Source organism: Polyergus mexicanus, unplaced genomic scaffold (assembly GCF_030449975.1).
Source record: "Polyergus mexicanus isolate NDT 795.1 unplaced genomic scaffold, iyPolMexi1.0 SCAF_15, whole genome shotgun sequence".
NCBI classification, from domain to species: Eukaryota; Metazoa; Arthropoda; class Insecta; order Hymenoptera; family Formicidae; genus Polyergus; species Polyergus mexicanus.
In genome coordinates, this window is record NW_027223335.1 from 1,516,793 (window position 1) to 1,538,739 (window position 21,947).

General features: G+C 33.1%; 2 protein-coding genes across 7 annotated transcripts in view; one reads left to right on the forward strand and one right to left on the reverse strand.

The window, feature by feature from the left end:
- Positions 1-21,947, forward strand: part of LOC138939976 (uncharacterized) — a 156,520-nt gene that overhangs the window by 101,260 nt on the left and 33,313 nt on the right. For all 6 annotated transcript variants that reach the window (XM_070308391.1, XM_070308397.1, XM_070308393.1 and 3 more), the window contains one exon: positions 10,798-10,962. In XM_070308391.1, the coding sequence (XP_070164492.1) occupies positions 10,798-10,962 (165 nt within the window). The remainder of the gene's footprint in view (positions 1-10,797; positions 10,963-21,947) is intronic.
- On the reverse strand, positions 16,687-19,972 carry LOC138939993 (girdin). Its single transcript, XM_070308440.1, is given in 10 exon segments — positions 16,687-16,742; positions 16,828-16,983; positions 17,215-17,859; positions 17,965-18,130; positions 18,228-18,503; positions 18,637-18,781; positions 18,871-18,997; positions 19,110-19,216; positions 19,627-19,930; positions 19,933-19,972. Coding segments are annotated over 10 exon segments (2,022 nt in total).

Below are 21,947 nucleotides of genomic sequence, written 5' to 3' on the forward strand. Positions count from 1 at the left end.
ATGCATAACAATGTAATATTACTTGGTTCCTTAATTTTATTTAATTTTTTATTTAATTTTAAAAAAGTTTATTTAATTTAAATTAACTTAATTTTTTGATATTATTATTTAATTTTTTAAACTTATTATTTAATCATTATTTTTTATTATAATTTAAACAAATAAATTTCTATAGAATTTTAATTTGGATTGTATATAATCACAATAACAACCCACTAAATTAACGCTAAGAAAAGATTGATTATTCTAAAATTCTATTTACTGTAGAATCTATGGTTTTTGAAGAAATTATAATAAATATCTATATGGAAGATGATAATATACATATATTAAGCTCTTTCGTTTGCGCGATCTCGGTACATTGAAATTCTCGTAAATGCAGCGGGGAGTTGATTTTCCGAGTCAAATTCCAAAAACGTACAGCGACCCGAAAGATATTGAATGCCAACTATTCGTGGATGGTGCCCAACGGCGCGCAGTTTCATCCGTTAGCAATAGTTTGTAGCTTGTTAATATCTTGCAGATAGAACAATGAATCCTATCTATTATAGCATGACCCCCGAAATGCTCGTGTTTCCGGATGGGCGCCTGTGTGGCTCCGGTGCATCCTGTTCAACGTTTATATTCGATGAACGTTCGCCGTCCATCGTGTTTTGGTATGTACCAGATACGGATTTCACACGTTTAATATACCGAATTTCGGTCGGAAATTCCCGCGAATTATTTGCGGAATCCGATCGGTACAGAGAACACTAAACGCTTGCGCGTTTGGTGTTTTACGTGACGCATCGTGATTTTCTAGTTTGTCGTCGGACGATGACACTAATGACTTCGGCACTAGTTAGACCGACACTTTGACGTACGACAAATTTGTCGAACGTGCTAATCACCCATCGGGTGGGGCATTTCTCTGAAATTTCTTTAGCAACTCCACAAGAGTTCTCTATCCAATACTTAGTTAACTACTCTTATAAATTTGTATATCTTTATTTTTATTTCTTATTTCTGAAGTACAATTCTTTAAAACCAAAATGTGATTAGTTTTAAAACAGAAGCGACTCTCAGAATGTTCCCCTCTCATCACAAAAAATTTAAATTAAGGTATTGTAAGTATAGAGAGAGAGAGAGAGAGAGAGAGAGAGAGAGAGAGAGAGAGAGAGAGTGAAGAAAGATCACCTAAATACAATCTTCTATATTTTAACAAAATTGTGATAGATTTGACATTTTTGCTTTGAAACTCTTGCAAAACTCGATTACTTACAGATAATCCAGATTAAACCAGAAACGACTCAAAACGTTTGCTCCTCATTACAAAAATTTTAAATTAAAAATATTGTAAGTACAGAAAGAGTGAAGAGAGATATCGCCTAAATACAATCTTCTATATTTTAACAAAATTAGATTTTACACTTTTGCTTTGAAACTCTTGTGATTAGAGTAGCACGTTGATAATACATAAAATATATATCCTTTCTATGCGGATTACATATACAGAGAGAATTTCCTGAATCGACCTCCACAATCATATGCATTATCAAAAATTATACACGTTCTCAGTATTCATTACAAAATTACATTTTTTTTTTTTGCAATTCATGCATTTATCGCTCACATAATAAAAGTCACGTGTGGCAAGCTCGTTTTTATCAGCTACATTTTAATTCGCGCGCAATAAATTTCTGAGAACAAATCTTGTACACGATTATTGCCTGCCGTGAATAATCTCGTCACGAAATTATTCACAGCAATATACCGCTACTACCGCCATCGCGATCAGCACCGAATTAGAACGATTCAGTTCAACGGCAGATTTAGGATGGCTCGACCGACAGTAATTACGCGGCGAAATCGAACAGCGCGTTTCGTACGCCAAAGCTATTTTCGATGTATAGCGCGATAGAAAATGATCGTCTAATTGGCACCGTGATATCGGCATCGATCTGGCACGATATACACAGCGTAATCGATAACGTACGATACGCGTCCGCTTAATATTCATGATCCACACGCAATTTGCGTTGTCGATCTGAATCAGCTAATTACGCGCTCGCTAAACTCGTAATGTCCCGGTATTTTCATATATGCAAACTTGATCGAACAAAAATAAATTATCTTTTAACTTTTATTATGTTTCAACGCAAAACTAGCATGAGTTGTGTTACATATATTACTTATACAAAAATTCTCTTTCATTCCTGCGATGTTTCTTTTTGACATTGTCGTATATTTGAATTATATAAAAAATATTTACGCATACATATCTTTTATTAAAATATTTCCATTTAAAGAATATATACAATTTTTACAAGTACTTTTAATTATAGCATTAGGGTGAAATCGTTATCGCGCTTTGATCATAGCCCTATTAAGAAGCCATCGTCTTTAAAATATACGCTTGAAATTGGATTCAACATTTCTCCGAGTTCCATCGCGCAATTTCTGCGACTAGCGATCTTCGCGCATTTCACGACATATTTCCGGATCGTCGCTTCCGTTTTCCTTGGTAAAACTCCACTTGAGAAATTGTAATCGAGAAATTTAGAGGTCGGACGGGGTCGATCTACATATAGAAATTATGTTCTTATAATTCTTCCGCTTCAGGAAGGTTTTCTCTTTATTTGCAGTTTTAGAAATGTGAAAGCCTTTTAATCACGAAAGCGTTACTTTATTTCTCGATTATAATTGATATATTCTTACTATTTAGACTGATCTGAAATTGTTATATAAAGTGAATTTATTGAAACTTTAATTATATCAAAATGTATGTAGAGATATCAAAAATTGTATTATTATAATGAAATATTTATTATGTGATATAATTTTATTAATATTATATAATATTATTATATATAATCGTCCTATCTTCGATTTTATATAAAAAACTAAGATTTCAATTTGACATGAATTATGCGAAATATATATCTTATGCGAGTGCGAAATTTTTACGCAATAAAGCGAGATCCCTAAAACCATCCCTCATTTATGCCGCACATCTCTTTGTGCCCTCAGGCGAGTAAGAAACTCTTACCATTCCCCTTCGTCCCCCATGCTCGTACACGAGTTGATTCGTTTGAAGGAAGACGCGTTATTATTCAAATGATGAAACGTGTCTGCTCTGGCACAGCCGAGTGTAGCCAAAACTTTTCCCGGCAAGTTATTCGAGAGAAATTTTCGAAAAATCGTGCCCTTTCCCGAAGAAATCAAGATATATGTACGTAAACGGAGTCTATGCAACCCTTTTCTTTCAATTTTGAAATCGGAAAATTGGTAGAACTATTTTGCGATACCCGAATTTTATAACAAATTACAACGTTTAATTGAAGAAGAAATGGTATTATTTTATCTTCATATCAATATGCGTCCTTAACCGAACTGATGGATTAATCTATATTTTTATAAAAAAATTGTAATAATTCAGAATTGAGTTGATTGATACGATTTTTCAAAGAAGTGATATGAAAGGCTATTGTTAACGTATCCTTATGAGACATAATGTGCAATAAATTATAGGTGCAATAAATCATGTGTTCAACAAGAATGAGATTTATTTCGCATAGTTCCATGACACTTCCATCGTAATTTAAATTGCATAGTCGACAATTTAATAATTAACAACCTTCTTCGAAACAGACTAATCATTACAATTAATTCCCAGCTTTGATATTTCATTTGCAAATATCTATGTTCGTTATCCGAAAATCCACGATACTCCACGGAAATACGAATAATTAAGCTCCATTCTACTCAATTTATCTATATAGATATATTTCCAATATATTCACATGTATCAAGATATATACTCGTATTTTTATACTTATGTATTGTCATCTATATACGACTTATCTACAATATAAACGCATACATCTCAATGATAAAATTTCATTGCATATCTTAAAACGCAAGATGGAAAAATTTAATAAAGTCACAATATATTATTCTATTCCAATAAAAGAAGATTGAGAAACGCTAGTTATTTTTATTACAACTCCAAAATGGAAAAAAATTTGATTTTATGATATAAAAATGTTCTGCAGCTAGAAAAATATTTGTTTTCAAAAAGCGAGAAAGCTAAGATATATCTTTTACACAAAACAATCGTGCTATTTACAATTTTTATAGAGAAAAGTTCCAAAATAATTAAAATTGCAGAAATTAGAGAGGATGCTATATAATCCTTTTATTATCGGCATATTTATGTCACATTTTGAAACTTGATTCCATTCGGCACTATCGGTTATAGGAAGTCGATTATAATTACACGGGAGTTGTTATCTACCGTTATAATGCTTTCTCTCGCGCAATCTCACATCCATTTAGCAGAATTTTCATCGAAATCCGCGTCGGTTCCCTCTTATCGTTGAACAGAAACAACATTTCAAGGACAATTTTGGATGCTTTTGTATTCGGCAGTAATCTTCGAAAGACAAAAATGGGTATGAGTAAAGAGTTAGAAAAAGAGGGGAATGGAAAGGGAGTCACAAGAGATAGGATAGAGAGAGGAGATAAAATAAAGAAGGAGGCTGGGGCGACAAAAATCCACGGATATTTTTCGTCGTTGCTCGGTGAAGAAAATAGGGGAGCGAGCGAAAATAAGAGAGGGAAACCACAGGTTGTATCTTTTATGCGAACCATCCGTGGCATTCTTTTTCGCTGAAACGATGACAAAAGATTAGACATGGGGGAGGCAGGGTGACGTATCTCCCTGACGAAGAGAGACATTGTGAAAAATGATATAACGGGGACGTTAAAGAACATTAGAAAAAAGTAGCGAAAGAAAGTTTAGGTCAGAATACACAATGTAATGTACTGATTGTATTGGAATGAATTAAACTATATTTTTTAACGAAATGTCATACTTTTTAAGATAACTTAGCAAAAATTTGATTAATGGCAAGTCACATTATTAAACATATGCAATAATACAAAGAAATTCTATATTTTTTACACATTAAAATATATTCTTTTGTATATTATATATAAATATTATATATATATATATTTAAAGATATAATATAAATTTATTTAAATTTAGCTGAAATATTTAAATAATGCAATAACTCGAATAAATTAAGACAATCTTGAAATATATAATTTGAATTTTCTAGTATATTAAAATTGTATAGCCATGTGAGATTAATGACATTTCCGAGTGGAATGACATTATTACGCGTATTTTCGAAGCATGTGAATTATGACCACGGTTTATATTACTGCCAGCTGAACATTAAGATGGTTAATTCCCATTTAATTCGAACGTTATTTGAATTTGAAAGCCGGCGATCATAATGGTAGAGAAGCTTCAGTTCAAGAGATACGGATGGTGGTTTTAGCTTAAAGTTTCGACGACTGCCGACATGTATTCGCGCGCGCAAAACGTGACATTCGACACGAATATACGTACCTATATACGCGTACATATACGAGGCGATATTACATTCGACGTCGGCGGAAGAGAACTTTGATGAAGTTCGGTTTGCAGTTGTACCTGGAGAAAGTTTCCAAAAAGCCATTGTGAAATCAGTGAGTGGGTTATGCGCCAGAGCGGTTAATGATTTTGCTTGATAATAATCGGAATTTCGCCGTATTATAATTGAAACGCGCACAAAGCTCACGGTGCAATCTTATTGTATGTATTGTGGATTTATCGCTCTAGTTTATCTTACAATTAGAAGTCGAGAATAGTAATAGTATAGCATTGAACGTGAATTAGAATTTAGCTGTTTGCAATAAAATTTGCGATAAATTTGATAAGTTTAACTCGTTTAATCGTTTGCTTATCTCGATGCTAATGTTTTTAAATGCTTGCGATTTTATCTCGAACTCTCTTTACGTAAATATTAAAAATGTAGATTATATTATTAATATCATATAGTCTTCAATATTCTAAAAACAATTGTACGTAAATATTGCTCGAAATATCACTATATTTATCGAATAAAAAAATATTATAATTTATTCAAAAATGTAAATCTGACTTATTTAAAAAATATTAAAAAGATATCAAATAAAAGATAAAAATATTATATAATCTTAATCGCGATAAAACGTAAAGACAGAAGCAAAATATTTAATTCATGCACTATATTCTCGTAATATTAAATTGCAGTCAATCTATACAAATATTGTATATACATTTTTAAGAGAGATTACAAATATTTATATTTATATGATATTTTACAAAGATATGCAAAAATAAAAAAAGTCTATCGATCAATTATTAATCCTTATAAGAATGCTTTATAAAACTTTCGAAAGAATTGCGCGGAAAGTTTCCTTTTTATTCGATCGACTTGTTTATCTCGATATTTTATCCGGTCTCATTCACTTTCTTCGAATTATGACATTAAGATGTATTTTAAGAGATTTTCTTTGTTATGAATAAGACATAAGCCGATAAAGAAATAAAAGAGGATGGGGGAAATCGATTTATACTAGATACTATTCTTAACCAAGATAAACATTCAATATGTACACATACAGAAAACAAACATTTAACGGGAGACGATTATAAAAAGTAGATCTGAAACAAATCTTGAAATATTTTAAATATACTGTATGTTGAAAAATTGTGTGAGTGGATTAATATATGCTATATTGTATAATATAAAAATAGAATTTGTAAACATTTTATAATTAGCAACTCTATCTTGTTTCTTCAATAATATAAAATATATTCATACAAGAGAGTTCAGTCTCTAATTTCAATCTCTCTAGCTTGGCCTTTGTGAATTTTTCATTCCAAAAATATTTTTAGGAACAGTGACGAATCAATGTGAAAACGGAAAAATTATTTAATTCGAAGACTTTTGTTGCATTTAATTTCGTATGCTACCATCGAGTGCCATTCAAAAGAGCGACTAACTGCTTTTGGAGGTTCTCGATTTTCACTCCCTCGTCCGTTAGCGTCGTTTGCATCTCTAAAACAGCCCCGATAGTAATCCGCTGTTTATGCAAATTGTACGACCGTACATTTTTTTCAACGAAAGGAGAAATTTACGGAACCGGACGCGCACAATGTTGCGTTTGCATTCGCAATTCGAATATATCGATCATTAATTATATTTTCCTCGTTGTCAATAATTAAAGTAATTAAATCTTACATAAGTAAAAAATATCTTACATAAGTAAAAAATTGAAGTTAACTCAATCAGATCAATTAATCAATTAGTTAAATCAATTAATCAATAATCTTGTTTTTTACGCTTAATTGGTAACTGTGAAAAAAATTAATCGCATTGCCTGTGTTTTTACAAGTCAATCGAATTAATTAACACTGTCTCAACCTTAGATAAGGCCGCTGATAGCTAATTAATTCGGATAGTTAATTGAGTCAACTCAGTAAACATTACCGAACACACACATGCATTACGTTAGTAAATAGATTGCTAATGAGCTCAAACAGATATAAATTAAATATATTAAGATCGTGAAATAATGCGTCATCGTTCCTCGTGTGAAAAACAGTATACAAGTGATCGTTACATTTTGGACGCTACAATCTTTATGTTAAATATTATCAAGACCAAAATTTTTGCCTTTTCACACATGTTAATACGTTAAATATAGTGTGCCTATATTTAAAAAGATAACGTTATATAATACGATTGACTTGCTACCTTAAAAATAGAGGGAATACGACTAATATTTTTTTTCATGTTTTCATAAAATTATCAAGAATTACCAAAGTTACCAAGGATTACGAATTAAATGTAAAATTATTGATTAACTATTCATTAACCATTAGTTAATCTCAGTGAGTCATTTTCATTTGCCTAAAACACATTTTTTATTTATGTACTTGTTTGTATAAAAAATCTACTCATCTCTCTCGCTCTCTCTCTCTCTCTCTCTCTTTCTCTCTCTTTCTTTCTCCCTTTTTGAAATTACAACACATATACATATATATAGTATATAGCTTTAGTATAAAGTCAATAACAATAACAATAAATAACTCGAAATTTAATTTAATGGATGGATTAACAAAAGTTTCCACATGTTGAATATATTTGTATTAGTTACGCGCACATATACATATGTGCTCCTCCATTAAGAGATTGATTCTGTCTAAATTCTGACGAGGTATTTATAGGAATTTGCCGGAAATTTGTGAAATTCGAGGCGAGAAGTATGGTACGTAGGATGCCTCATGGATCCGCTCGCGAAATTGGGAGCTAAAAGGATAAAAGAGCCAAAATCCGCGCAGGCGAGGGCTGACGTAGCGGAAGCTCGAGCCTCGCATTAAACGCCCGAATATTCGACAATGTCTCGGAGATATCTTGAAGATTTTCCGTCTCTGATCGCCCATATAACGTTTGACGTACGTAAAGTCGATGACACGTGCGATAGAAACTCGCGAAACTTGGAAAGCAATAATCTCAACTTTAGCATCGAGATGACAGTTCCAATCGTCGAGACTTTATTAAAAATGTTTATTGTTTTTACGACCGTATATAAGCAGAAAATATTCAAATGGGATTTATCGTGAAGATTATGTAGAAATATATTGCAATGATAGCACGGGAAATTGTATTTTATATAGTTGACTTGTAGAACGTTGCAGTTTTATACACTTTTCTCTCTCTCTCTCTCTCTCTCTCTCTCTATCCCTCAGGATCTTTAAAATATTTAAATATACATATAGAGAGTAAATTAATCAAAGAAATAAATATTTAATATTAAAATATTCGGAAGAATTATTAAAACTCAATATCTTTGGAGAACCTTCAAGCACGGAATGTAAAAAAACTGTTATAAAAATGAAGAAAGCTAATAGAGAGAATATTAAACTTCTATATGATAAACTGTATTATATCATGCATTATATTGCGTGTAACGAACCATGTGCAATAAAATCCATCTAAGATTCACGCAGCCTCATCTTGCGGATATCTCTCGTGATTTTAATGCAAAGGCGATTTAAAGCACTCGGAGTCAAGATGGGTCGTCTCTTTACCGGACGACATCCGCGAAACTTTCCTGCTTTTTTCCAGAAACGGCTGTGCACATTTAAACTTATCCAGCGTAGTTCTCCAGCGACAAAACGAGGAAGAGGCGAGAATGTACGCCGCAACGAATAATTTTCTTTTTTCCCCGCTCATCCGTCCGATTTCCCTTCGCCTTAGTTTTCCATAGTAATTTCATGAATACTAAAGCATCTCTTTCTTACTTTGTACTTGTATTTTCTCTTTGTGGCGGCGGGATTCAGTTGGCTAAGCATCGAACCGATTGAGCTTGAAAGAAAAATGCACATCTTTTCATCTTCTTGAAAAATGTGTGATAACGGTATTATATTTACTTTGAGATAGAAGGTGCACGATGAAATATGCATTGGCTGATAATATCTTCTAGTAAAGGTTTACCTCGTTCACTATTTAAAGATAATAAGCAGATTTTATATTCTGTGAGAGACCTTTTTATGCCTATAATAAAGATTATATATATATTTAAAATTTCAAAAAAAAAAAAAAATTTTTTTTCATATATTTGGGAGAATAATATTCAATCTTTTATTATATACATATATATATATATATATGAAATTTTTTTTTTTAATTTTAAATTCAGTTATAAAATATGTGAGCGATTTATTTAGATAAAAGAACATTTTTTCTTTTTATTATTAGATATTTATAGAAACAAATAAAAAAAATCGCAATTTAGAAACTGCAAAGTTCTCTTATAACACTCTTATAACATCGTAATTAGCGAAATCGAGCAGTGTGTTCGACCTGACCTTAGTTTTATCAGTTTTAAGAAAAAAACAAAGACGTCGATAGATGTTATATTGGGAAGTCGAGAATAGCGAAAGTTTCGTCTCAATTGGATGAACGACGTCGACGCTTTCAGGCGACGCCGGAAATCGAGAGAACGTGGTCTGATAGCTTTCGTGTTCCTGTTCGATTTAACTTCAAAGACTAAGTTACGCGTTTACGTTGTTACAAAACTTTATCGCCGAAACAATAATATTTTTATGTTAGTAATAGTAACTCTGTTAATCCCAGACGAATCCCAGAAATTATATGTGACGCTCGAGTTCAATGATACGTGTAAATTGTAAATTAAGCTCAATAAATAAGACGCAGGATTATCTTCTTCTATTTATCCATTTTTTTATAGATGTTTTCCTAATATTAACAAAATTAAATTCGTTCCATCTTAAAGAAAAGTATTTTATCAAAACAATAAGATATCCAAATTTCATAAGTTATATACATATATGTAATAATATATTTTTTAATTATTAAAGCTAATACACGGATTTTCACATAAAAATACTTATTGGAATGAAAAAAGAGTTCGTTTTACTTTTGAAGTCGATTAATCGTTTTAAACAACGCATATTCTTCCCCTCCTACACAGCAGAATAAAGAGATGGATATATTATTTGCATGTCGAAAAGCTCGGTTCCCCTGAATCTTTGTGTAAATATGCTTTCATCCTGCTAACTTTTGATCCATCGATTCGCTTGTCTATTTATTCATAAAATTCAAATACCATTATGTACTTACGGCCGAGCAAATATTTTCGCAGAAAAAAATTATTTAATAAAAAATATCTGATGGTTCGTCTCACACATTTTGAATTGAATATTTAAATATGAATATCCATAAATGCTGTAGCAGCAGAAATTTACATTTTTAATTAAATGCAGCACTTAATTGCAATTTAAATGCAATCAGTATTGTTACTTATATTACACGTATGTAACGCCAGCTAAAAAATTATTCAGTGTTGTTAATGTTGCATGTGCAAAGGTTTTCCACGTCACTGAAGCTCGTAACTTTTACAATGTTTCAGACATGCATTGGCTCGTTTGCACCTGCATCCTCACGGTGACCACGGTGCTTTCCTGCCGGCAGAGCGAGTTTCAGTGCGCCAACGGGCACTGCGTTGCTCTCAACAAAGTCTGCAACGTTGTCGACGACTGCGGGGATGGGAGCGACGAGACGCGTCCATGCTCGCGTGAGTGAAACTTTTGCCCTCGAATTTTGCCGCCCGCACAGAAGGCCCGAAGGGGCTTTCATCGGGGCGCCGATAAATGCATATAATGCATATCCACTTGACGAACTAACGCAATCACGGATAATCGCCGGACAAAGCGGAGATCATTGAAGTCGGTCGAAATGATATCCGAGATTCCGAGGCATTAAGTCTCGGTTTTCGCAATCTCATTTCGAAATGACTGTTTGTCATCGTGTCAAATATCGACGATGATATGGATTCTCTAAAAGAAATTTTATCAGTTTGTAAATAGAAAAAAATTTCATTAAATTCTCTGAATTAAATAAATAAAGTTCAATCTTTTATTAAAATGCGCGTTCCAGTATTTTCATACATGTACTGGCTATGCTGCTCGTATTAATACTTGATAAATAAAGTTATGTTTGCACAATGTAACATTTCCTCTTCTATACTTTAATGAAATATTTTGCGCGCGAGCTGCGAATACATTTGTGTGAGAGAGCAAATGCCCAAATCGTGTATCAAACGTCCGTGTTTAACTCGCAACCGCGAGTATTTTGGTCTCAATTCCCATTGCCTATGTGCTCTAGCACGGTAATTGATCCATTCAATGTTCTCTGGCAGGCTGCTTCGATAACCGCTTCGCTGCGATTGCCGGCAAAGGCCGGCATGTGTAGGAATTTCTACTTCGTTAGAAAGGCCGACCTCTCTACTTTCTTTCTCCTCGTACGAATCAGTCGTTGCGATACAGCTGCGCACCGTGTAAAGACGGAATGAAATTCCAGTAACGTTAGAAGAGTGATATTACAGCATAGCTGTTCTCAAAGAAAACTTTTCGTTAATATTACGCGGTATATTCGAGAGTGTTTTTCATCGTGAAATTTCAAACGTTCAATAATATGTATATAATATAGATTTAAATTAAATTCGAAGTGTCGTCGACATCGTGAAGAGAATCAGAAAAAGGATTATTGCAATTGATTACCAACGGAGAATATATTTGCAATTATATTAACAAAATTTATATTATATAGGAATTTAAAAGCACGCTTTTAAATAAAAATAAAAGTTGCTTTAAAATAATTTATTTGTAATCTCACAATATATGTACGAGATGATATTTATGGTAATAATTTAATATTTAATATATTCTTTATTGTGTGTGCACAAATGTTTCCGTGTAAATATAATTTATAAAAATAATAATTTGTATGGAATAGTAATAATCATAAACTGATATAAAATAAATCTTAATTTTCTACAAAAGCTTCTTTATATCAAAACCATATCATATAAATAAGTTTCATAAAGTATGGCAATCGCAAATAAATTGCGTTTATTAAAATAAACTAAAAAAAGTTTTCCCAAAAGTTTTAGGAACTAACGATAAATATTTCGCTCAATCTCACGTTCGCCAACGAAAAAAAGATCGGGACATCATGCGAATCGTTAATAAAAATATATTGTAATGAAAATACTCAACTGCTATTGCAGCGCGATGTAATGTTGTTCGTGTTGGAGTATTAATTAATTGCAACAGATCGAAGGCTGTAATATTGATCTCGTTAATTGACTCACAAATATGATAGGAATTCTGATATTTATTTGCGAATATTCAGCGACAGTTTTGTATACGATACATTACAGCTTTGTTTATTAATTAAATTATTACATATTGCATTAATTCTTGAGTATCTGTATCTCGAATTGCGCGATAAAATCTGCGAGACTAACGATATCGTGAATTAGCGAAAAAATTATTTGACATAGCGGTTTATCGTTGTGTAAGGGTAAAATCGATCGGAGCTGGCGCGTACAGCAGCCACTTCATTTCGCGAGAATCTACGACGTGCCCGACGAGATGATCCTATACGTAAGAGACAAGGGACGCTCCCCTTAGTCAGACCTGCCTGTTATCGACAGATCGTGATAAAATAGAGCAGTTCGAGCGAACGATTCGGCGACAAAAAACGGATTCGTTCCTTAGTCGTACGTGTCCACCTTTTCTCGGCATCGTCTAATTTCACGGGATTTATTTTTCTTTTTCAGCATACCCGTTAAAGGTGCCAATTGCCATGTCAAAATGACGAAACTCATACCAATACTTTATGATTTATGTAAATTATCGTAGTTTAAATATTGAATAAACTAATTTTAATTTTAGAGGATAAAAATCTCTTCCAAAGATAGGAAGAAGTATTTTTGAAATAATTTATTATAAATACTATTATCTTAATATTAAATAGTTCTCCTTGAAACTGATATGATAACGATAACTGATGGATGTAGCACGCAATGCAATTTTAATTTAATGCTTTATGCCAAATTTACTTAACAATCCAAATGTTTCGGAAAGGAGAATTGGTGTATAATTAAATTTTCGCTGTCATTGTACAATTTCTCCGAAACAAAGCAAAGTGCTTTCTGGCCAAAACGCATCTTACTGTCAATTACAATTTAAGCAGGTGCGTACGGCATTTGAGAAGGGTTTCGAGTAAATCCCCGACCAAGTCTTCGCTCCAAGACAACTAAGCTGGAATCCTCGCCACGTGCACGCAGTAAAACGTTTGCCAAAATACACGACGGTCGTTTGCATGGCTGCCGGAATTTACTGAATGCTCCGGCGAGGCCATCAGCGACGTCGTAGTCGTTTAATCTGCCAGGGGTTTTCGACTCCCCCCATATACGAGGGGCTGCTCCTACCCTTCTCGCCTCGGTAGCACTTTGGGCAAAAGCAACCAACCAACCAACCAACCAACCAACCCTTTCCAAAACACGGGACCCGCGTGTGTGTTTGGCGTAATTAACCCAAGTTATGAGGTGCGTTTATACACGGCGCGTACACACCGTACAACGCGGCCAGGAAATTATTTCTGGCAACGTGAACATCCCTTTATTCGCGCGAGCAACAATGGACTTTTTATTGCGAGCGCGAAATGAAAATATATCTGTTCTCGTTTATGTCGAAATGCCCCGCTGATCGATATTAGAATCTGATATTTATGAAGTAATCCTTTTGCAAAGTAATCACTGTGAGAATAAAAACGGATTGAAGCTCACTCCCCCCCTCCCCCCGCGTGAATACCGGATTAATATAATTAATTTTCCGATATCGAAGCTTTATACGTATCTCACTTTTTTTTTTATAAAAGTAAGAAATTTCTGCACGATACAAAGCGTGTAAGATTTTAGTTTGTAGCATTATACAATATTTATTACGTACAATAAATATTGCTTCCGTTATATATTTGAGACCTATGTAAAAAAAATAGGATGGAATGTTGCTAAAAATAGATACAATAATAAAAAAAATTTATTTCATGTGTACGATTCATAATCTCTTGTCTCATTTATTTTAATTAATTGACGTTAATCAACATATATGCGGTAGCATTACATGTTCACCTTTACAGGCAAACAAGTTATAAGTTATAACGATACCATTAGCTCGTGTTCGTGGGGTAATTAACGACCTAAATTACATCTGCAGCATAAGAAGCATTACGTGAAGATACGCAATACGTAAATGCATTTGATTTTGCAAGAGGCAACTTTCTCTCGTTGATAAAATATACGCGACATTGCGCAGAGTTAATAAATTTACATTATTGAGCGTGTCAAGTTCCCACTTTCGGTGGAATAACAGTTTCGCCGGGAAGAAAAGGATTACTTGAAGAACGGTGGCGAGTTATCTTTTGGCAGAGGCACAAGCGATATATTCTAGTCACACATCCATAAGGCTCAACTATATGTACGGGTCAAGGAAAAATCGCCTTGCAAAGAAAACCCGTAAAGCTTTCGTGTGACATCGAAATCAGATGAGAAAAGCAATTTTCGCAAATCGTATATGCTTAAAGAGACTATAACATTTGTCTAATCGAAACAAATAATTTCTTACTTGTTTAATCGCGCTTAATAATTTATTCTGCCATCTCTTTCAACAAGTCTACAACCGCCTCTTTGATTAAATCTTGTTTTCTCTTTCCTGTGTTTAATACAAATTTTTGTAATAAATTATACGTTACGATATTTGATACGAGATATATAAAAAAATAAAATATTACATTATATAATCTATATATTATATATATTTATATATAAACATATGTAATAAGCACATATTCGAAATGAAACTTGATTAAGAAATTTCTGAATAATATTATCGATTAAAGTTCTCTCACGAGGCGGAAGACATTCGTTCGACGATTGCGGCATTCAACGTCCCATTTATCTTTTTCGTACTTCAATGCGAAACTTTTGAAATAAAATAGCTTGATAGTCGGCCTCCCACCGTCATATTGGGTTATAAAAGGACACAATTTCTCGACTAGAAGCCGAGAAAGCCGCCCCGTTTTTCGCGGAAGGGAAGACGGCCCGCCAAAGTTACGACAGGTAATAACAAACTTTCGTATTCTTCCTCCTTGCAAATGAAACGCTCGAGCAAGTGAGTTAATTTATATCAATTACGCCGGCTGATGTGATTAAACCCGAGAAGGAGAATGAAGAGATGGATTAGGAAGTTATATCTTATATCGCGTGCTCTTGATACTTTTTCTATCGATTACCGAAGAAGGATCAACGTGTCCGTTTAACTGAGGAGCGTTTTCGCTTCCGAATATTTTCTTCTTTTCTCAGTTAGATATTGTTTACATGTAAAAACAATTTTTGAATTTTCAGACATGAACGAAAAGCAATTTCTATAATACGAGATGAATATTGATTGCTGTTACGAATATTTTAAAACCGATAATTATATGTGCAAGATATATAAAAGATGTAATAGTATTATACGTAACAAGGTGTTGGATTTTTTTCTGTTCTAAAATTAACATTCTATTGAGATGAAACGAAACTTGCGTGCCGTGGAAATATCATACGGAAACCCGATAATAAGAATTCCTGAAATAATTAAAAAGAAAACTTGTAAAGAGAGCGACTGCGTTATTATTGTCCATTATCCACAACGTGATTACATACAAGTCGCATTATTTTGCAAAACAGAAAATAACATTATATAAAAATAATTATTTTTATCAAAACTAAATGTTTTTTCCCCTTTTTTCAATCACTTGTACATGTGAACAGAGAGAGAGGGAGAATGCAAGAAGAATGTCTTCTTTTTTTCTCTCTTATTTTTCTTCCTATCTTGCTTCTCTCAGCGGAAGTAAACGACTGTATAACTCGCTCGATGCTTTAGCAAAATTGCGAGAGCTGAATTTGCGAAGCTCAGTACACGCGAGAGACTCGCGGAAGCTACATAATCGCGACTCAGTGAGTGAGCATTTATTTAATATATGCTGCAAAGTTGTCACAGTTGATATCTACCCGCTATACAAGAAGTATATTAGCCATTTAACCTCATGTAAGAAAGTAAAATTACTTTGAGATTACATAAACCTTGTTAATTTTGCGACCATATAGACATTGGTAATTATTTACTTCTATAATAACTCTACCATCTCGAGTAATATTAAGCAAGCAATACGACAAAAAATACGATGAATATTTTAGGTTTAAACATATTATTTTAATTAGTATAATTAATATATAGTTTTTCTTGTTCTTACAGTTACAAATAGAATGATAAAATTTATATTTTGCTTGATTAATGTATGATAGAACTTAATTAACGTAGAGTATATAAAATTTTTTGACACACATTATCAAAATTATAAGAGAATAAACTGGGTATAATTACATATATAATCTTCTTTCTGTTTCTCTTCAAAATAAAGTAAAGTTATCTTTCGTTGGTTTTATAAAGCTATTTAACGGAAATGCTGAAAAGAAAAAGAAAATTATGAGAATTCCAAAATCGTGAAATGAATTATACGTTGAATATTTGAAATATGAAAATTTCAATACATGATCTCTTATCGTCGGACTGATCTTTATTTTGTTGCACAGTGTATTTTGAAGAAGAAGCCATCTGCATGTCCTTGTTGGCATATGTGACCGATATGTCGGAAGTCGGAGATAATTTATAATTATACAGTGATCCTTCGTATAATGATGATGGACCTATGATAAAGTTTATTACAAAATTAGCTCTATACGCACATTTAATACATGCAATTAAATGTATGTAATATCTATGTGTACAATTAAACTATAAAACTGTAAATATAAAAAAGAGATTGTTAATTATATTTATAAGCGCATAAAATGGAATAATGCATTACGAGGTGAATATGTCTAATTTTGTAGTATAAAAAAAGGCAATAAAAGATGAATAGCTGCAAGAACGACAACCTTTTGACATGAGACCCTGATCGAAGGAACTTATGCTATCGCAGCATTCGAGATGCATCGGAGAAAACATATTGCTTGAGAGGATACTTGGTCGTCGAACGGGTTTCGATATCGGTACAATATTGTAGTCTACCGATTCTATGTTTACAATTCTCGGAATTGACGATGGCGATTTTTCTTTGACAATACTCAACGGCTGAGGAGCAATTATAAAATTACTGCTGTCTTCACTATTTTCTTTTTGATATCGAGTTCTTTTTGCTTGAATTTCATCTTGTGTATTTTTGGTGGCGCTATGCTTGAATGAGTTTTTGTTTGTACAGTAACTCGCTTGCGTTTTAACAGACTCTTGCGATTTTTTTTCCCGATGGATCTCTTTCATATTTATATCATTATCCATTTTCATGTCCACGTCGTTGTCCGCTTTTTCAATCCTTGCCTCTGCATCCGGCGCTACCGAAGCGACGCTCGTCTCAATTTTTTCAGTAACAATGATATTTTTTAAATTAGATGATTTTTCTTGGACTGCAGTACGTTTAAAATCGTTGTCATGTATCGCTTCTACATCTATTATCTCAGGCGATTCTGCAGTGTTCTCGTTTATGCATAATTCTTCTAAGATCAAGGTATTGATGGATATATTATCTGAAAAATAATGCATAGAGATCCTTATACATTATATATATATACATTCATGAATTAAGATTTTGTTTTTTTCTAAAAAGTATAAAATATAAAATTAATTTTCACCATCGAAAGTCTCGCGCATCCATTGATGTTGCATTTTCGTACGCATTTGATTTGAAGAATACATTTCTCGATATGGTACATGATTAATTTTTGGCGGTCCCATATCAAGCACTTTCTGTTTTCTCAGTTTTCTCTGATCCTCTTCTTTTTTACGTAGCACTTGCAGCTACAAAAGTCGATAAATTGAATGTCACGGATGTAAGTGAAAAAAAAGAGAGAATATATATATATATATCATAAAATCAATTTAAAACTTTATAAACCTCCATTTCTATCGATTGTAATTCTCTTCTATGATAATCCACATTTATTTTCAGCTTCATTAACTTTTTCTCCAATTTCAATTGTTCCACCATCACGGTAGCGAATTCAATTATCTTACAACGTGTGCGAATCCAATCGATACGTCGTCTCTGTTTGATAATCTTCGTCAACTCTGCTTTCTTATAATCCATGACCATGTGTTCTATTTTGAGTTTCTGTAAATTGATCTTGGCCGCATTTCTGGTTTTTGCCAATGGAAATTCCTCGTATATAGCCTATGAGAAAGAGAAAGAGAAAACAAAAAAGAGAGAAAGAAATTTGTGAATCAATTTCTTTTATTACTATTTATACCATAAACTCTAAAATTGCACAATTATAACGTAAATTATCTTGAGATTCGCTACTAACCCGGTAAGTATGCCATGTTTCCTTATATTCGACAAAGATATTTTGATACTCTTGTATCCTCATTTGAATCAATTTGTATTTATCATCGATATTTGCTTTTATCATTCCAAGAGACTCCGAGGTTTCGCCAATGTTTATGTTTAATCTGTATAACACGACGAAGTTTCGATATATGTGATGACAAATTTAATACAAAAATAAATATAACAAAAAAGAGGTAATTATGTAGCATACTTTGTTAAAGTCTCATTCAATATTACGCTAATCTTATCCATCTGCGCTACTTTCGTCTTAAGCTGCTTTCTTTTATTGAGTTCGGTACGTATCACTATCTTCTGTTTTGTTATTTCTCTCATATTAGCTAGAAATCATCAACAACATTATTTTATAGACAATAATACAGAAAAGAATCAAAACACAAAAATAATTTTGCGTATCACATTATATGAAATGCTACGCCACGCTTTACTTACCGTCCATCTTTTTCTTGCCTTCCGCAATTTCCATCTTCAAACAGGTTTCTAGTACTTTTACAAATTGAGGATCGTCATGATTCTCTTGATTATCTATATCCATTTTTCTTTTCGTCGAAAAAAATACTTTTACGCGACACGATTACGTCTATTTCTTAAAGTGACTGCTTCTTGCTATTTCGTGATCAGTTACTTTTTGCTAATCCAAACGATCTGAAGTCATAAACAATCGGCCGACTCGTCGCAATTAGCACAGTAGTCGCAACAGTCGAATAATTCAATTAAGTGATTATTAAAAAAAAGCAAAAATTAATTTAATTTCCCGTTTGAAAGATATTTTATAATCTTTTATCACACGTTTGCAAAGAAATTTTACACAATCGCAAATATTTTGTAAGCATTATTTAACGATAAATTGAGAAGCATATATCGAAAGTTTGTTCTTTAGTTGTTCGCGGTTGGCTTCCATTCGCGACACTTTCGATGGATAACTTTTCACGAAACATATGCTACAAACATGTATGTACTCAGTGAGAATGAAAGAAAAGCGAAGACGGAGAGATTCTACCGTATGTTTTCTTCGTCCTCTCTTCCTCGCCGACAAAATTTCGATTATTTCGATTATGAAATTATTTTCGTCAGACCGGCCGACCGAGCGTTTAATTTACTACGCGAAAGTTCGATCGTTTGCGGAATGGTCATAATTCGAGACTGGGATTCGTTAAGAGCGAACCATCCCTGCGCCACCCCATATATCTTCGCGGTGTGCTTTGGCACGAATGTAGCTTCGCTCACGAAAAGGGGCGACAACGGTGCTGAGCAAAGATAGCAAAGAGAGCGAAAGATATGGCCGAATTAATCATAAATTTCGACGAATTTCGCACGCGTGTGACATTTAATACTTATTGTTCATATTATATTGAATAGAGAGTAACCTATTTAATTGTCTGAAAGATAAAAATATCTGAGATAAATAAATATATCTACGATAAGCAGTATAAAATCGTATCAGAAAATAAAAATATAAAGTGTCCTCCAAAAGTCACATATTTTTGTGAAATATCCTATATATGTATAAAAAACAGGTTAGTGAAATAATAAAAGTGATACGCGTATCAGTTGAAGAGTGATACCTGGCCACTTTTTCATGATTTTCCCACGTTTACAGTCGAAGCGATTGTAATCGAAGCTTTTAACGAACTACGATTGGTAAACCAATCATCCATGTATAAAAAAAGTTCAATAAAATATCCAGTTATTTAGATAGACAAATAATAATTGGAAATTCAATGTAATTTTCTGTATGCTGATAGAAAATAAAAACTTCAGATATTTTGGGAAATATATAATAAATATATATTTGTATCTAATTTGGAAAATAATTAATTTACTGTAATAAAATTATTGTTATTTCAAAAAATAACAGGAATGCGTCGAAAAGTTTTAGGGATCACGTATTTCAAATTAAAGTTTTTTTTTTATGTTTTAGTTAAAAAACAACACTTTAAAATCGGTTTGTCTTGTAATATGTGTTAATTACAGTATTACATCATCGTGATGGCAAAATAATCGTTTAATTCGTCTCGATCACAGAGCATTGATCCACAATCGCATATCCCTTTGTCAATCACAGAGATACACCGGGAGGACCAGCGTGATTTGCAAGTTAATGGAAACGAGTGAAAAGCCGATCAACTTATCGGCTCTGAAAATTGATATCGGCGTGCCACGTATTCGGCAATATCGGCGAAAAAATATCAGTAAGAATTTAGTCTGGACGCGCTTGTGTGCTCGTCGACGAGGGGCGTTCGGGGAACACGGCACGCTGGCTGTCGGCCAACCCAGTCCGCATTTGGGTTAAACTGACCTCTATTTCTCGCCAGAGAAGCGGGTCCTGTATCATTCCCCTGCATCCGTATGTGAGAGAGGAGGCGAAATGGCTGCAAACTGTTTCTTCCTCGCAGCACTGGCTGTGTTCTAGTCGGCGTTTTCCGCTGCCTGGACACGCGGTGCACTCTGTCGAAGTGGCGTACTTCATCCTGAAAGATTTGTAAATGCGCCGAGAAGCGACGAGAGGACGACAGCACGAATAACGGGAGGAGCTTTCGGCGAAATCCGTAAAAATAAAAAATCAACTCTCTTTAGAGATTGATCAAATGTATTATCAAATTTTTTTTATTTATCCAAAATTTTTCTATAATAAAATATTGTAAAATTTTTTACTCTATCATCTTATATATTAATAATTGATTAATATATCGCTAACTTGAATAAAAAAATTGAATAATATTTAAATAACGATTTTGTCATTTTTTCTGAGAATACTTAAAAAACTAAAGAATGAAATTTAATTACGCAGGAAATATTATCATGAAACGTCATAAAGGTAGAAATTAATGCGATTTTTTTATGTAATACTAGATGCATCAAAAGCAGTTAAAACTCACTGTATAATTTATGGCGTGATCATTTCATCGATAGTTTCTGGTCCGCTTTGAGACTAATGGAAATTGTGGAAAGCGTGAGCAGCAACCATAAAGAACAGAGACTGTCTGTATCACGCACATGAATACCCGGGGTTATCAATGCTTCGTAAAATGGGTTATCGTTGAACAGAATAACATCTCCCGTCAGGTGATATTTTCCTCTTTCTCTCTATTATTGTTATATCAACCCCGCAGGGATTACTTTGCGGACGCTAAAATAAATAACAAAGAAGTCCAAAAAAAATCTTTTTAAATTATTTTATACATAATATTTATGATATTGTAGGAATTTCTCTTTTTCCTTTTTTTGATATATTTGCTATATACTTATAGAAAATATGAATAAGCGGAG